The sequence below is a fragment of the Cucurbita moschata genome, unplaced genomic scaffold, assembly GCF_002738365.1.
Source record: "Cucurbita moschata cultivar Rifu unplaced genomic scaffold, Cmos_1.0 Cmo_Scf00014, whole genome shotgun sequence".
In the NCBI taxonomy this organism is placed as follows: domain Eukaryota; kingdom Viridiplantae; phylum Streptophyta; class Magnoliopsida; order Cucurbitales; family Cucurbitaceae; genus Cucurbita; species Cucurbita moschata.
Window position 1 is genome coordinate 1937679 of NW_019268530.1, and position 14278 is coordinate 1951956.

At 38.9% G+C, this 14278-nt stretch overlaps 6 protein-coding genes across 7 annotated transcripts in view; 3 read left to right on the top strand and 3 right to left on the bottom strand.

The window, feature by feature from the left end:
• The window catches only part of LOC111452036 (glutamine synthetase cytosolic isozyme), an 18277-nt gene extending 10226 nt beyond the window's left edge, over positions 1 to 8051 (bottom strand). Inside the window, exon 1 of one of the 2 annotated variants that reach the window (XM_023092556.1) lies at positions 8019 to 8051. The gene's annotated coding sequence lies outside the window, so the exon portion shown is untranslated. The remainder of the gene's footprint in view (positions 1 to 8018) is intronic. The other variant, XM_023092555.1, reaches the window with a different exon arrangement.
• On the bottom strand, positions 974 to 2005 carry LOC111452040 (transcription factor MYB20-like). The gene is made up of 2 exons (XM_023092564.1): positions 1655 to 2005; positions 974 to 1580 (listed from the first exon to the last, which is right to left on the bottom strand). Exons 1-2 carry the CDS (start codon positions 1915 to 1917, stop codon positions 1088 to 1090), a joined length of 756 nt encoding a protein of 251 aa, XP_022948332.1. The 5' UTR covers positions 1918 to 2005; the 3' UTR covers positions 974 to 1087.
• LOC111452041 (HMG-Y-related protein A-like) lies at positions 4878 to 6116 on the top strand. Its single transcript, XM_023092565.1, has 2 exons — positions 4878 to 5036; positions 5401 to 6116. Exons 1-2 carry the CDS (start codon positions 5004 to 5006, stop codon positions 5827 to 5829), a joined length of 462 nt encoding a protein of 153 aa, XP_022948333.1. The 5' UTR covers positions 4878 to 5003; the 3' UTR covers positions 5830 to 6116.
• Positions 7260 to 9324, top strand: LOC111452033 (DELLA protein GAI-like). Its single transcript, XM_023092551.1, has one exon. It carries the CDS (start codon positions 7564 to 7566, stop codon positions 9211 to 9213), a length of 1650 nt encoding a protein of 549 aa, XP_022948319.1. The 5' UTR covers positions 7260 to 7563; the 3' UTR covers positions 9214 to 9324.
• A 388-nt stretch (positions 9325 to 9712) lies between these two features.
• Positions 9713 to 10479, bottom strand: LOC111452042. The gene is made up of 2 exons (XM_023092568.1): positions 10078 to 10479; positions 9713 to 10010 (listed from the first exon to the last, which is right to left on the bottom strand). Exons 1-2 carry the CDS (start codon positions 10307 to 10309, stop codon positions 9844 to 9846), a joined length of 399 nt encoding a protein of 132 aa, XP_022948336.1. The 5' UTR covers positions 10310 to 10479; the 3' UTR covers positions 9713 to 9843.
• A 2681-nt stretch (positions 10480 to 13160) lies between these two features.
• Positions 13161 to 13797, top strand: LOC111452043. The gene is made up of 2 exons (XM_023092569.1): positions 13161 to 13316; positions 13399 to 13797. The coding sequence occupies exons 1-2, from the start codon at positions 13202 to 13204 to the stop codon at positions 13638 to 13640; spliced, it is 357 nt and encodes a 118-aa protein (XP_022948337.1). The 5' UTR covers positions 13161 to 13201; the 3' UTR covers positions 13641 to 13797.
• Positions 13798 to 14278: the final 481 nt, after the last annotated feature.

Sequence of the window (14278 nt, forward strand, 5' to 3'; positions counted from 1 at the left end):
TTTTTTTTTTTTTTTTTTTTTTTTTGAGTCTCGAAGGTATATTCATAATTACTCATGTGACAGATACTAGGTGGTGTGCCAGTGAGGACACTAATTTCTAAGGAGATGGATTGTGAGATCCCATTTCGGTTAAAGAGGAGAACGAAACATTTTTCGTAAAGGTGTGAAAATCTCTCCCTAATAGATGTGTTTTAAAAGTGTGAGGCTAATGATGGCATGTAACAGATTAAAGTGGACAACATGTACTTAGATTCAATATATCTATTTTTTTTTTTTTTTTTGTTAAAAGAAAATTGACATAAAATCAATCCATTAGTGATTTCATAAGAAAGTTGGGGGAAAAAAGCCCATTAGTTATTTTAATGAGCTATGTTAAGAAACAAAATGTTTTTGTATAGGCCCATCAGATTAGGCCTTTTTAAAGAGAAATGATAGGCCCATTAGTTATCTTAATGGGCTAGGTAAGAAACAAAAAGAAGGCCCATCAGATTAGGCCTTTTTAGAGAGAAATGATAGGCCCATTAGTTATCTTAATGGGCTATGTTAAGAAACAAAAAGAAGGCCCATCAGATTAGGCCTTTTTAGAGAGAAATGATAGGCCCATTAGTTATTTTAATGGGCTATGTTAACAAACAAAAAGTTTTTGGATTATTCCAAGTATAAATGGAAGTATAAATCCATAACTTATCATAAATTTTAAAATACTTTTTTACATATTTATTATAAATTAATTTTTAGATTATTTGTTCTATTTAATTATTCTTAAAAATAAAATTTTTAGTTTTAGAATATAATTTTTTATAAAAAATAATATAGAAATTGAGTTTTATTATTATTATTCTAAAATGTTTTTAAGTTTAGAAAATGCATGTTTTTGAAATACACTTCAATAAAAAAGTCATCGGATCGAGCATATAATAAATTTTAAATATTCAAACTATATAAAAAAAAATACAATTTATTTGACCATAACAAAAAAAAAAAACACATGATATATTTTTTAAAAATATTTTATTCTCTCTTAGGACCAATCATTTTACAAGAAAAAAACACAAACATTTTGACAAGAATAATGTTATTGTTGGGTTCATAGTAATCCACAAGGCCAAGATTCTTGGAAAATTGGCACTTCACCGTCCTCATGACCAACCAAGAAATCCCAACTACTAAAATCATCTTCCCAAAATCCGACATCACTGCCATTATTATTCGTGTCGTTGCAATATAACCAATCGAAATCGGGGAGCTTGAGGTCTTCAAACCCAATTGGATTCGAGGTTGAAGGAGACGAAGATGAAGAAGACGAAGACGACGAGGAAGGAATACAAGGATCTAGAATTGCTTGAGGCTCAATGACACTCATGCGCGCCGTTGTTTGTTCCTCTTCGACGTCAGTGACAACCAATGAGTTCGATGATCTCTCTACATTGGGTTGAAGTTGATCCGTTGGGGAGGAGATAGGTTTATGAGTTTGAGGGTCGATGCCCATTTTTCTTAGCTTCTTTTTAATGTGAGTGTTCCAATGATTCTTTATCTCATTGTCGGTTCTTCCAGGAAGATGGGAAGCAATCTTAGACCATCTGAAAATAAAAATACAAGAAAGATTCAAAATTGAGTTACAGAGAAGAGGAGAAATAGAGACCGACCGACTGACCTGTTTCCGAGTTGAGCATGGAGGTCAATGACCATTTTCTCTTCGAAATCAGAGAGAAGGCCTCGTTTAAGGTCGGGTCTTAGGTAATTAGTCCATCGAAGTCGGCAACTTTTCCCGCATCGCAGAAGGCCAGCAAGTTTGGGGACAGCCCTCCAACAGCACTGCCCATTTGAGAGGATGAAGTTGATGAGCTTCTTGTCTTCCTCAGCTGTCCATGGCCCTTTCTTCAACCCTACCTTCTCACAGCATGGCTGCCTTCCCATGGTTTCCCACGAACTCCTCTTTTAAAAGAGTGATAATAATGAATGGAATATGGGAACCCCCTTACCTACAAATTTATACCATTACTCACTATCACTTCTTAAATAATGAACGATATGGAAAGAATTAGGCGATGTGGGAGAGAATAAGATGATGAAAAGTGAACCCACTAATGAATGTTTTTGTGTAAAGTGAGTTGGGGAGAGACAAAGGGAGCATGCTTAGGTTGTCACCTTCAGAAAGCGCCACCTCCCCCACTGCCCCCACTCCCCTTTGCTTCCATTTCAAGCCTCATATTTCTCCATCTTTCTTAATTCAACCCAACATTTTCCACAATCTCTTCAAAAAACTTAAAAAAAAAAAAATGGAAAGAAATTAAGTCACTTTCGTTCGAAACGGATTTCAAATTCAAATTCGATACGAAAAAACGAAATATTCCTTATAAGAGTGTGGACACGTCTTACTAACATACGCGTTTCAAAATCTTGAGGAGAAACATAAAAGAGAAAGCTCACAAATAACAATATCTGCTAGTGGTGGACTTGGGCTGTTACAGAAACGATAATAATGAAGTTAAATTTCAACGATAAATATCGATAATTAAGTTAGCGAATTATGGTATGGTAAAATTATGAATAAAGCATAGAGAGGAACTAAAACACACCATGATAATACTAGATGAGAATAGTTTTCACTGTTAGAAGCAAGAAGTAAGTAACGTGACCATGTCGAGTCATCAGGTGTCGAATTTGAATTCCAAGTTCTGGGTATGGATCGTTACAACATATAGAGTAGAAGATTTCAACCTCTAACCTTTAGGTCGAGAATAACCACAATTAACCCGTGCACATATCAAACCCACTTTGTAAGCTAGGCAAGGACGTAAGCAATACACAAAAATGACATAATATTATGGAAGGGAAGAGATTATGATGTGTATATGTATTTGGTTGGTATCAAATAATTTATAGAAAAGTAGTGATCAAATCTTTGACCCAATGGCACACCAAACACAATCCCCACATCTTTACTTCACTTTCCAAGTCATCCATGTCCTATACTTTTCCACACATTTTGTGGATTAAAAAACCTCTCCACTTTCCTCTACTCTTACCTTCTATCCACACACCTCTTTCTTTTATTCTTAGAGTGCTCTCTTTTTAGGACTTCTCTATCATCTCCACCAATCATAGTAAAATATACGAACAAATTCATGTTTTAACCATTTTTTTATTATTGTAGATCGACCCTTTTGGCTCCGTGTTGACTGTTTACATAATATAGATGACGTTTAGTTCTTTATTTTTTCCCTTCCTTTGTAGCGTCATGAACAACATACACGTGTCTATCGCACAAGGGAGTCATCTAGGGTTTGGACATACTTCAACTAGTTTAAGTATGTATCATTCAAGTAAGAGATCGACTGACATGTTAGAACTAAAAAAAAGTCTAAATGCTTGTTGGGTTTGTTGTAAAAGTCGTCACGGTTTAGAAGTAGTTAGTGTGAGATCCCACATCAGTTGGAAAGAAGAACGAAATATTCTTTATAAGGGTGTGGAAACCTCTCCATAGCAGACGAGTTTTAAAATTGTGAGGCTGATAGCGGTATGTAACAGGCCGAAACAAATAATATCCAATATCTGCTAGTGGTAGATTTGAGCTATTACCGTCGGTATATACAATGTTTTCAAGATGTTCCTTTTACCCATAAATTGACGTTCTTGGCTTTAGTGTTGACTTATCTTAGTATCAACGAGGCAGAAATTATAGTTCAACAAGCTACTGTTATGCACGTTCCTTTCTTGATCAATATTGATAATCACTCGATTCAACAACGTGGATCTCGTGGTTACTTTAAAGTAATTTAAATCACTAGCATGCAAGGTAAATGGCAAAACAAGAAAGAACCCATATGAAGTACAACCACACAAAGTGATTACATTACATGTGTACTTCTTCTACATTCTTCTTCTAACTTTTTATAAAGCAAAGCATTTTGGAGATCACACACACAAAAGGAGGAGAAGACAATAAGTTTTGGAGGATATCCCAAGAACCCAATTGGTCAATTAGGTCGACACGTGGAGCGGGCACCGTCCCGACACATGTTCATCTCCATTTTTGCAACTATTTTGATGAGATTTTATTGTGTTTTTATCCAATTGGCCACTCCCCAACACTCCATCTCTCTTCTAATGATGCTTCTTCCTCAAACACATTTGGGAATTAAATAATGAGTGCTTTTTAGGACTTTTCTTTTCCTAATTATTAATTTTCTTTCCTTTTTTTCGGGGATGAAATGATTGGGTTTATGAAATTTTTCAAAAAGTATGTTTGTTCGGTAATGCTAACATAGAGAATTTCATCATCTTCATGTTTGATTTGGGCTTTGAATCTTTCAAGCCCAATGGGCCTATCCTTTACGAATCACCCCTTTGTAGAAGTCCGTGATCCGTAACATGATATTCCGAAGAGTAAAGTTTGATGCTATGCAGTAGCGGCAACCAGATGTATATTTGAAAAGCAGCAGCAATAGTAAAGTTTTGGTGCTATGCAGTGGCATCGCAACAGTAGATGATGTCTCTCCTCAGTCTTAATAGCAGCCGCTCAAAGATAAAACATGCTAAAATGATTTATGTTGGTTCGTGAGATGCTAGGAATGAAATGATGGTTACGATGAAACATTTAAATGGTCAATTCCAAAGATCTTTGTTGGTTGTACTTTGCCTAAGGTCACCAAAGGATTCTCATCATCCCATAATGTTGAAAGCTACATAGTTAGGGGTAAAACCGTAATTTTACTCCTTGTACCACGTCATCAATCCGTGCAGAAAACTTCCATTGCCAAATACAGACCCTCCGATCATTATCATCTTCAAGATTCCAGCTGTTCCCAATTGACATCAAAATTGCAAAAAAAAAAAAAATAATAATAATAATAATAAAAAGAAGAAATTTCTCAAAAATCCCTTTTTCAAATCTGTTCTAAATCCAAACAGTTTTGCAGTCAATTTTGGTTCCTCTCTCTATTTCTACCAGCTGCTTTCTGTAGGCTTCAGGGAAATAAAAGCTTTGTTTTTCAATTTCAATGGCGACTGAAGAGCTGCCTCCTTACCCTCAGGTTCATTCATGATTTGTTCTTCATTTTGTTGTTTTTTCTCTCTTAATTCTTCGTGGGTTTCGTCCTACTACCTTTAATTTCTTGAATCTGCTTCTGGGTTTGTGCGTTTGCACCTTAATTTGTTCTTGAATCAGAGTTTCTCGTGATTCTTTTTGTTGTTGTTCTGTGATGATTTGATGAACAGGGGAAATTTCTACTTTCATTTTTGGATTTGATTTGAAATGATAAGAGATTTGATGTTAATTTTTTGAAGATTTGTAGATGTTAGATCTGTTCTTAAGTTTCTTTCTAGATCTACAAATCATGGAAGGAAAAAGGATGAATCAAAACACCATTTGTGATGGAAATGTTTTGAATATTGCAGATGATATTAAGGGCTATTGAAGCATTGAACAGTGACAATGGCTCAAACAAGTCCACGATATCAAAGTACATTGAATCAACATATGAGAACTTACCAACTGGGCACTCATCTTTGCTCACGCTCCATTTGAACATGATGAAGGCCAGCGGAGAGCTTGTGTTCTGGAAGAACAACTACATGAAGAGGGATCCCTCGGCTGCTCCCCGGCGGGGGCGTGGCAGGCCTCCCAAGCCGAAGGAGCAGAGGGAGCCTCCCATTGCAGCAAAGGCAGTGAAGATGAAGGTATCATCTGGGACAGGGAAGCCAAGAGGACGACCGAGGAAGTTGCCTCAGTCAGTGACCACAACAGCTCTGCCACCACCGAGCGGGAGGCCCAGAGGTCGACCGCCTAAGGTGAAGGCTCTGTTGACTGAAGTTAGCGTTCTATAATAGATAGATTGTTGCAGTGTGCAGTGAAGTGTTAATTGGTAGTGCCATGACTCGCGCTCTCTCTGTTGCTGTGTGAGCTGTTGTAGTTGTAATTGTTGTAAAATGTGGTGGTGTGGTTTGTGTGAGGGCTCACGTTCACCTGTGCTAGTCATCCTTTCTTTAGTGTTTCAAACCTTAAAAGTTCAAACACGACACATCCACCGGTAGATATTGTCTGTTTTAGCTTGATATGTATAGCCGTCTCATGGTTTTAAAAACGCGTATGATAGGGAGAGGTTTCAGTACTATTACAAGGAATGTTTCGTACCCCTTTCTAACTCATTTGAGATCTCATAATCCACCTTTTTGGAGGACTAGAGTCCCTGTTGACACATTGTTCAGTGCTTGACTCTAACACCATTTGTAACCGTCCAAACTTGTCATTAGCGGATATTGTTTGCTTTAGCTTGTTACGTATTACCATAGTCTTGCAATTTTAAAATGCATTTATTATGGAGAAGTTTTCACAACAAAGAATGTTTCGTTGCACTCTACAATCGATGTTAGATCTCACATAAAGTGACATGGGGACAACAATGGAAAAATATGATCCCTAACTTTGAATCTGTTTAGCAGTCCCATAGAATTGAACTAAAGTCAAAGCGAACGAGGGGTTTCATTATGTGAAGTCAAAAGGGCATCTACCTTTGAAATTTTTTTGGTTGTTGAATGCTTATGGAGGATCCAACATTCCTGCTTTTCTGCATCATGGGACCGAACAATATTAAGGGTAAAATTGGAATTTCATGTTATAGGTCGAATCCTTATAACATGTTTTGTTCTTGTCCTCACTCACATGTATCCCCAATTTCTAGAAGAGAAGGTCGCCTAACGCAGTGCAATTGCTCTAAGTAAAACACACTTAACCCTGAAGTTCCTATAATTGATTGAGGCACCGAAAGTAAGGTAGATCTTATTAGTATAAATAATTACTTTTAATTCTTTTAAACATTTGTTAGTCGCCTTATCATTAGGATAATTTTCATTTAGATGTGATCTCAGTTCATCTATGAATTTCTCATTTATCATTTACTGAGTTTCACATCAACGTAAATTCAACATTTTTATTATATTAAATAACATTTAACAAAAAAAATATCAATAAAATAGTATTAACAACGGTAGACTTTTAACTTTAAAAAATAATAAAATGTTTATGTTAATTTAAATATTTTTTTTTGGGTTTGTCTTTACAAATTTTTTTATAAAAATCTGTAGACTTGGAAAATTCCGTTCACGTGGATGATGGGAATAAAGAAAGATGACGTGGACGTAACGGCCTTAACAAAGGACGTGGCGTTATATATGTACACGTACACGATGTTTTAGTGCGAAAAATTGGTGCGTGGGTCCACGCGTTGGTTTAAATATTAAAAAAATGTCGTGTTGTAAATGGGGCCCACCTGGTGTTTGCATAGGCGCGTGGGTTATACCCCCGAATAAAAAGGATCGTGAAGGCCACGCTTCAGCCACGTGGTGTAATCGAAAAGCCACTAAGCTTGGTTCTGTAGAACACGTGGCCTTTTGAGTGGACACTGCAAGAGCAAGTTGACCCCTCGTAATGTTGTTCATGCCACGTGGCTTCCATTGCATTTTACGAGGTTTTAAAGTTGGATAATGATTTAGAAGCACAGACGTCGATTTAAGTTGGAGCTTCGGAGGAAATTCTAGGAATGGAGTAAGAAATCCCATCCAATGAAGCGAGATCACTCTTACCAGTCACCAAATCCCGCCGCCGGCAAGGCCAAGATATGGCCGGAGAAGGAGGACGACGACGACGACGACGAGCTCCTAGCAGCTCTAGGCTACAATGTCCGGTTGTCGGACATGGCCGACGTCGCTCTGAAACTCGAACAGCTCGAAATGGTAATGGGTTTGTCGGAAGAAGACGGAATTTCTCATCTCTCTTCCAACACCGTCCATTACAATCCCTCCGATGTGTCTTCGTGGGTTCAAAGCATGCTCGCTGAACTCAACACCGATGACTCTGTTTTCGCCGAAGCCGAATCAACCTCCGCCGTCGCGGCATTCGCCGACGACTCTGAGTACGATCTCCGAGCAATCCCGGGCGTTGCTGTTTTCCCCCAAATCGATTCCAATACACCCAGAAAGCGATTTAAGAAATCAGAGTCCGAATCGGTTCTTGTTACTGCTTCTTCTTCTTCTTCGTCGTCGTCAGAGCCGTCGCGCACGGTGGTTCTGGCGGATTCCACCGACACTGGCGTCTATCTAGTCCATACCCTCCTCGCCTGCGCCGAGGCCGTCGATATCAACAACCTCAACCTCGCCGATACATTACTGAAACACATCAGAATCCTCGTCGAGGCCCAAGGCGGCGCGATGAGGAAAGTCGCCGGTTATTTTGCACAAGCCCTTACTCACCACATTTACGGATTGCACCCACAAAAGCTCTTCGAATATGCATCTTCATACACCGATCTTCTCCAAATGAATTTCTACGTGTCTTGCCCGTATATGAAATTCGCCCATTTCACGGCCAATCAAGCGATTCTCGAATCTGTTGGCACCGCCGCAACCGTCCACGTCGTTGATTTTAGCCTTCAGCAAGGCCTCCAATGGCCGGCGTTGATTCAAGCCCTCGCGCTCCGTCCCGGAGGGCCGCCGGCGTTTTATCTCACCGGAATCGGGCCCCCGCCGGGGGAAAATTCCACCGACGGATTACAGGAAGTGGGTTTGAAATTGGCTCAATTCGCGGATACGATCGGTGTGGAATTCGAATTCCGTGGGTCTTTCTGCAACGATTTAGCCGAGCTCGATCCGTCCATACTCAATTTAGAATCAGAAACGGTCATCGTGAACTCTGTTTTCGAGCTCCATCGGCTACTGGCGCATCCGGGCGCGATCGAGAAAGTTCTAAGAACAATCAAAGAACTTAACCCCAAAATCGTCACCGTCGTGGAGCAGGTCGCTGACCACAACGGACCATCGTTCACCGGCCGATTCACAGAAGCGTTACATTATTACTCGAGCTTGTTCGATTCGTTGGAAGGGTCGCTGGCAGGGGAGGAGGATGTGGCAGGGTCGGAGGAGTATTTGGGGAGGCAAATCTTGAACGTGGTGGCGGGTGAAGGTTCCGACCGGGTCGAGCGTCACGAGACATTGGCGCAGTGGCAGAGCCGGTTGGGTTCGAGTGGGTTCGAGATGGTTCATTTGGGTTCAAACGCGTTCAAGCAGGCGAGTACTCTGTTGGCTCTGTTCGGCGGCGGAAATGGTTACAGAGTTGAAGAGAATAATGGAAGTTTGACGTTGGGTTGGCACACTCGGCCGCTTATCGCCACCTCGGCGTGGGCTGTGGCCTCCTGTACCGGCGGCGAGTCAAGCTGAGTTGCCTCGGCCGAGTTTATCCAAATCGGAATCCTTGGACAAGATGTAGATAAATAGAGAGAGTGATGGTAGTGTGAACTGTAATTTTTTTTTTAATGGTTTCTTGTGTCATGCAAATTTTCTAATAACTATAGTAGTTGGTGTGGAAACTTATTCAGGGTAGAAAAAAAGCCTAAAGTGTACAATATCTACTAGCGGTGTGCAAGCGCCCCCAATAGGAGACAGTTAGAGAGGGGAGCGAAATATAGAAACCTCTCCCTAGCAGATGAGGCTGCTTAAAATCGTGAAGTTGTCTCCATAGAAAACGTGTTTTAAAATCGTGAGGCTGTCAGTGATACGTAACGGACATTCATTACAAGGGTGTTGAAATTTCTCCCTAGCATACGCGTTTTAAAACTGTGAGGCTGCCAACAATACATAATGAACTAAAGCGGACAATATCTGCTGACTTATGCTATTACGTACCGGGCATCTAATTAATTAAAATATTCTTAGTTAATTAGAATCATAAAGCTAGATTAAGAAATTTTATTCATTATATGACTTCATCTTCTATAACGAAAAACACGACCAAATTATATTATTTATAACACACATTGACCGATCACTGTTTTTCATTAGACAAATTTTTCAACGTGCAATAATATTGTACGTTGTAAGTAAAGACTTGGTCAGCCACGTCTTCCAATTATTTTTCCCATTTTCTTTAGGCAACGATGCATGTGAAGTCCCTTCCTTCTTACATAGCAAAAAGTGCCTAACTTGCTTTGCTCCTATGGCTTCCCTAAGGCTTAGAGCTGAAGAACGGAAAAAAATAAGTACTTTGGTGACTAAGAATTTAAAGAAAGGGTTTATGAGACGTACCATCCATTCCATCGTTAACGCAATAGAGAACGAAGTTATCAACGTTAGTTCCGAGAGTAGGTAGACGAGCAAGGCGAGCATATGATGTAAGAGTGGTCTTCATCACCTCACAAACCAAATCATCTTCATTTGCCACGAACCTAATGGGTCCTGTGCTCCCAACCACATTGACAGACACCAAAATTCTATTACACTTTGAATTTCTCATCTTTGACGTGCTTCTCTTCAACATGCTAACAATTTTTGGATAAACGACAACACTTAAAGCTTACTATCTAATGTCATGCTTAAGAACGAGGACAAAGAGGACGAGGACGAAAGCTGGTGCTTAGGAATGAGGACGAGAACAGAGATTGGTGCTGATCAAGAAGAAGCACTCAGCCATCCAGACCGAGACGAAGGAGGAAGAAGATGAAGAGAAAGAAATATATATTGTTTCCACCCATCCTCATTGGTAGGGCCATGATGAACACAAAGCATCGATACTTTGTGGGGATGTGATATTAATCAAGAAAACCTAGAATAGAATAAGTTTAAAGAAAGGTGGTAAATAATAATATTATTATTTTGATTTTAAGCGAATAAAAAAAAAAAAAAGCTAGCATTTAGCGATAGTTCATTCCGTTTTGATTCTAAGATAAATTTCATTTTACATGGGCGTGATATTCATTCTTATTTTTCATATCTAAATCTAAGTCGATATTTTTTTAATTAAAGGTGTATTTGTTCGGTGCTCATTAAATTTATGGTCTTTTTTATATGGTGAAAGAAATTAATATATACAATATAATCCATCCATAACTTTAGAGGTATTAAATATAACAAGTGCAAGACTACACGATCGAGTCAATTATGTTTGGAATAAGAATTGATGCTTTACAAATTGAAATGTACAAGGAAGAATAGAAACGAGTCTAGTACGAAGAAACAGAGAATATAAAAGGACAAGAACGAGACGAATAAAACTCATCTTCGATGAACAAAATAAACGCATTTACTATCAATATCCATAATTTGATCTTCCTTTTCTTTCCTTTCATAAACAATCTCGATGATAGTTGTTGCAGTTTACGTGCTTGTTTTCCCTCTTCCTGTCGAGGCAAGATATGTACGGTGGTCGGTTGCAGATTGGGCGGGAGGGGTTTCCGGTTTTGGGACTTTGGAATAACGGTTTAAAATTTAACAGCATTTGCTGAACCTCCGCTTCCATCAAGAATTCGAAATGGATGATATCTTCTCCGATGAGACGGTTGGTGTCATAGGAGGCAATGACGGCGGTGGAAGTGGAGCCGGTGGGGAGGAGGAGTTGAAGAAGAAGGACAAAGATGGTGGGAATGATTGTAGCCATGGTGGGGTGGTGAGTGAGTGAAGAAATGGTGAGGAGGAAGATGAAGTTTAATGGAAGGATATTCAATTTTGGTAGATGGGGAAGTTGTGCTTGGATTCGATTTCATTTAATGATGGATTGCCTCGATTCGATTTGTACACCACATGATATAATCGACTAGAATGGGAAGAACGATGAATTTAGATTTCATCGTTTAACAATTCCATGGATGATAGATATTATCAATTTTGAGTCGTTACGTATCGTTGTCAGCCTTACGAGTTTAAAATGTGTCTATTGGAGAGAGATTTTAATATCCTCGTAAGCAATGTTTCGTTCTCTCTCCAACTGATGTGAGATCTCACCATCCACCTTATTGGGGGCCAACATCCTTATCCTTGTTGACATGGCTGACACACTGCATAGTGTCAGTCCACCCTCTTGGGGGCCAACATCCTTGCTGACACACTGCATAGTGTCAATCTACCCTCTTGAGAGCTAGCATCCTTGCTGGCATATTGTATAGTGTCAATCACCTTCTTGGGGGCAACATCCTTGCTGGCACACTACATAGTATCAATTCACTCTCTTGGGGGCCAACATCCTCACTGACACACGGCATAGCACACTACATAGTGTCAATCCACCCTCTTGGGAGCCAATATCCTTGCTGACACACTGCATAGTGTCAATCCACCCTCTTGAGAGCTAGCATCCTTGCTGGCATACTGTATAGTGTCAATCCACCTTCTTGGGGGGCCAACATCCTTGCTGACACACGGCATAGCACACTACATAGTGTCAATCCACCCTCTTGGGAGCCAATATCCTTGCTGACACACTGCCTAGTGCAATCCACCATCTTGTGGACCAACATCCTTGCTGACACACTGCATAGTGTCAATCCACCCTCTTGAGGGCCAACATCCTTGCTGACACCCTGCATAGTGTCAATCCACCCTCTTGAGGGCCAACATCCTTGCTGACACCCTGCATAGTGTCAATCTACCCTCTTGGGGGCCAACATTCTTGCTGACACACTACATAGTGTCAATCCACCTTCTTGAGGGCCAACAACCTTGCTGACACCCTGCATAGTGTCAATCTACCCTCTTGGGGGCCAACATCCTTGCTGACACACTACATAGTGTCGGCTATGATACTATTTGTAACAGTCCAAGCTCATCGTTAATAGATAATGTTTATTTTGATCCGTTACATATCATCGTCAGCCTCACGAATAAAAAAATCAATTACGTTAAAAATAATATATTTTAAAAAATAGTGGGTATGAATAAGTTATAATATATTTAATTTTGGATGTTACGTATGCTTCTTTTGACATCTTAGGTTAGGTATTTTGATGTTCATACTTGAATTTATTAATTATTTTATGCATCGAAGTTGCTCATAATTTTAATTATGTGATGTTTTCAACATTTTAATTATTACAATTTGAAGTTTACATTTCTAATTTTTTTATTCAATTAAAGAAATTTTCATAGGGTATTTATTATTTTATTCCTTTACAACTTTCAAAGTCTACTTTTTTTTTTTTTTTAATGTTTGAATTATAGAAATAAATGGGAAAAGATAATAATATTGTTTTATAAATATAAATTTATAAATAAGACTAAGTAAAATTTAGATAAAATATTATAATAAAAACATTAAACAAATATGATAAAACAAGAAGCGTTGACCAAACCTATAGCATTATAAATTAACCTCAACTTCATAACAAAGAGCCCACCACCCTTCCTCCTTCCGCCGTCGTCTTCCGTTACCGCCACCACCATGGCTGCAACTATGCCAATGAAACCCACCACCATAGCGGTCGTGATTTTGCTGCTCGTCTCGACCGGTTGCGATGCTTTTGCACTTACCAAACCACTTTTCAACCACACCCAAGGTGAGTTAATTTGCTATTCAAAAATTTGAAAATCCTAAAACCTTTTATGTTTATAGTAAAAGTAGTGTCTTGAATGCCATAGGTCCCGGAAAACACGTCATCGGAGACGATATCGACACCGAGTTTCTTATGGAATCGCATATTAGTAGGGTACTTGCGGAGGAGGATGAGCTTAGGTTTGAAACCATGAGGAGCCCTAACCCCAACATTGCATCGGTGGTCGACTGCGAACGACCGCCACGCTTCGACAGTTGCCTCGGCGAAGGAAAGAACAATCCGCCGTCCGAAAACTGCGATCCCTTCAATCGGGCTAATCCTTGTTGATTAGAATGAAATGAAGAAGAATAAGTAGATATGTTGTTTGGGGTTTACAGCATTTTTAAGGAATTAATAATGTAATGAACACATATTTAGTGCTCACTAAGATCGTTTACTTATGTAATATGTTCGTTGATGAATATCGTAATGTTCTTCATTTTTCACTGATAGTATTGGATCGAGTTGGTACATTTTTATATAAGTAATGAACACGATCTTCGTTGGACGAGACCTTTTAGAGAAATCAAAAGTAAAATCACGAGAACTTATGCTCAAAATTGACAATATTATACTAATGTGAAGGTCTATCGTGCTCTTTATCTTAATTTCGGCATACCCATGTCAATAGAATCCTAATCTCGAACAAAGATATCGTGATAGCCATAGGAGTTGCAAAACGACCTAAAATGATTTAAATGATTTTTCTATTGTAGATAATACGAAGTCTAATGTAGATAGTATATGAATTAACAAATAAGTTGGTAATAGGGTTGGTGGATTATAGGGTAAAAGTTGATACCGAGTAGTACCAAACCCGATCCGACTAAGTCAATTTTTTATTATAAAACCAACTTTACTTTTTAAAAAAATTAACATATATATATATATTGCTCGTTCTTTCAAAAACATTTCTGTCATATATT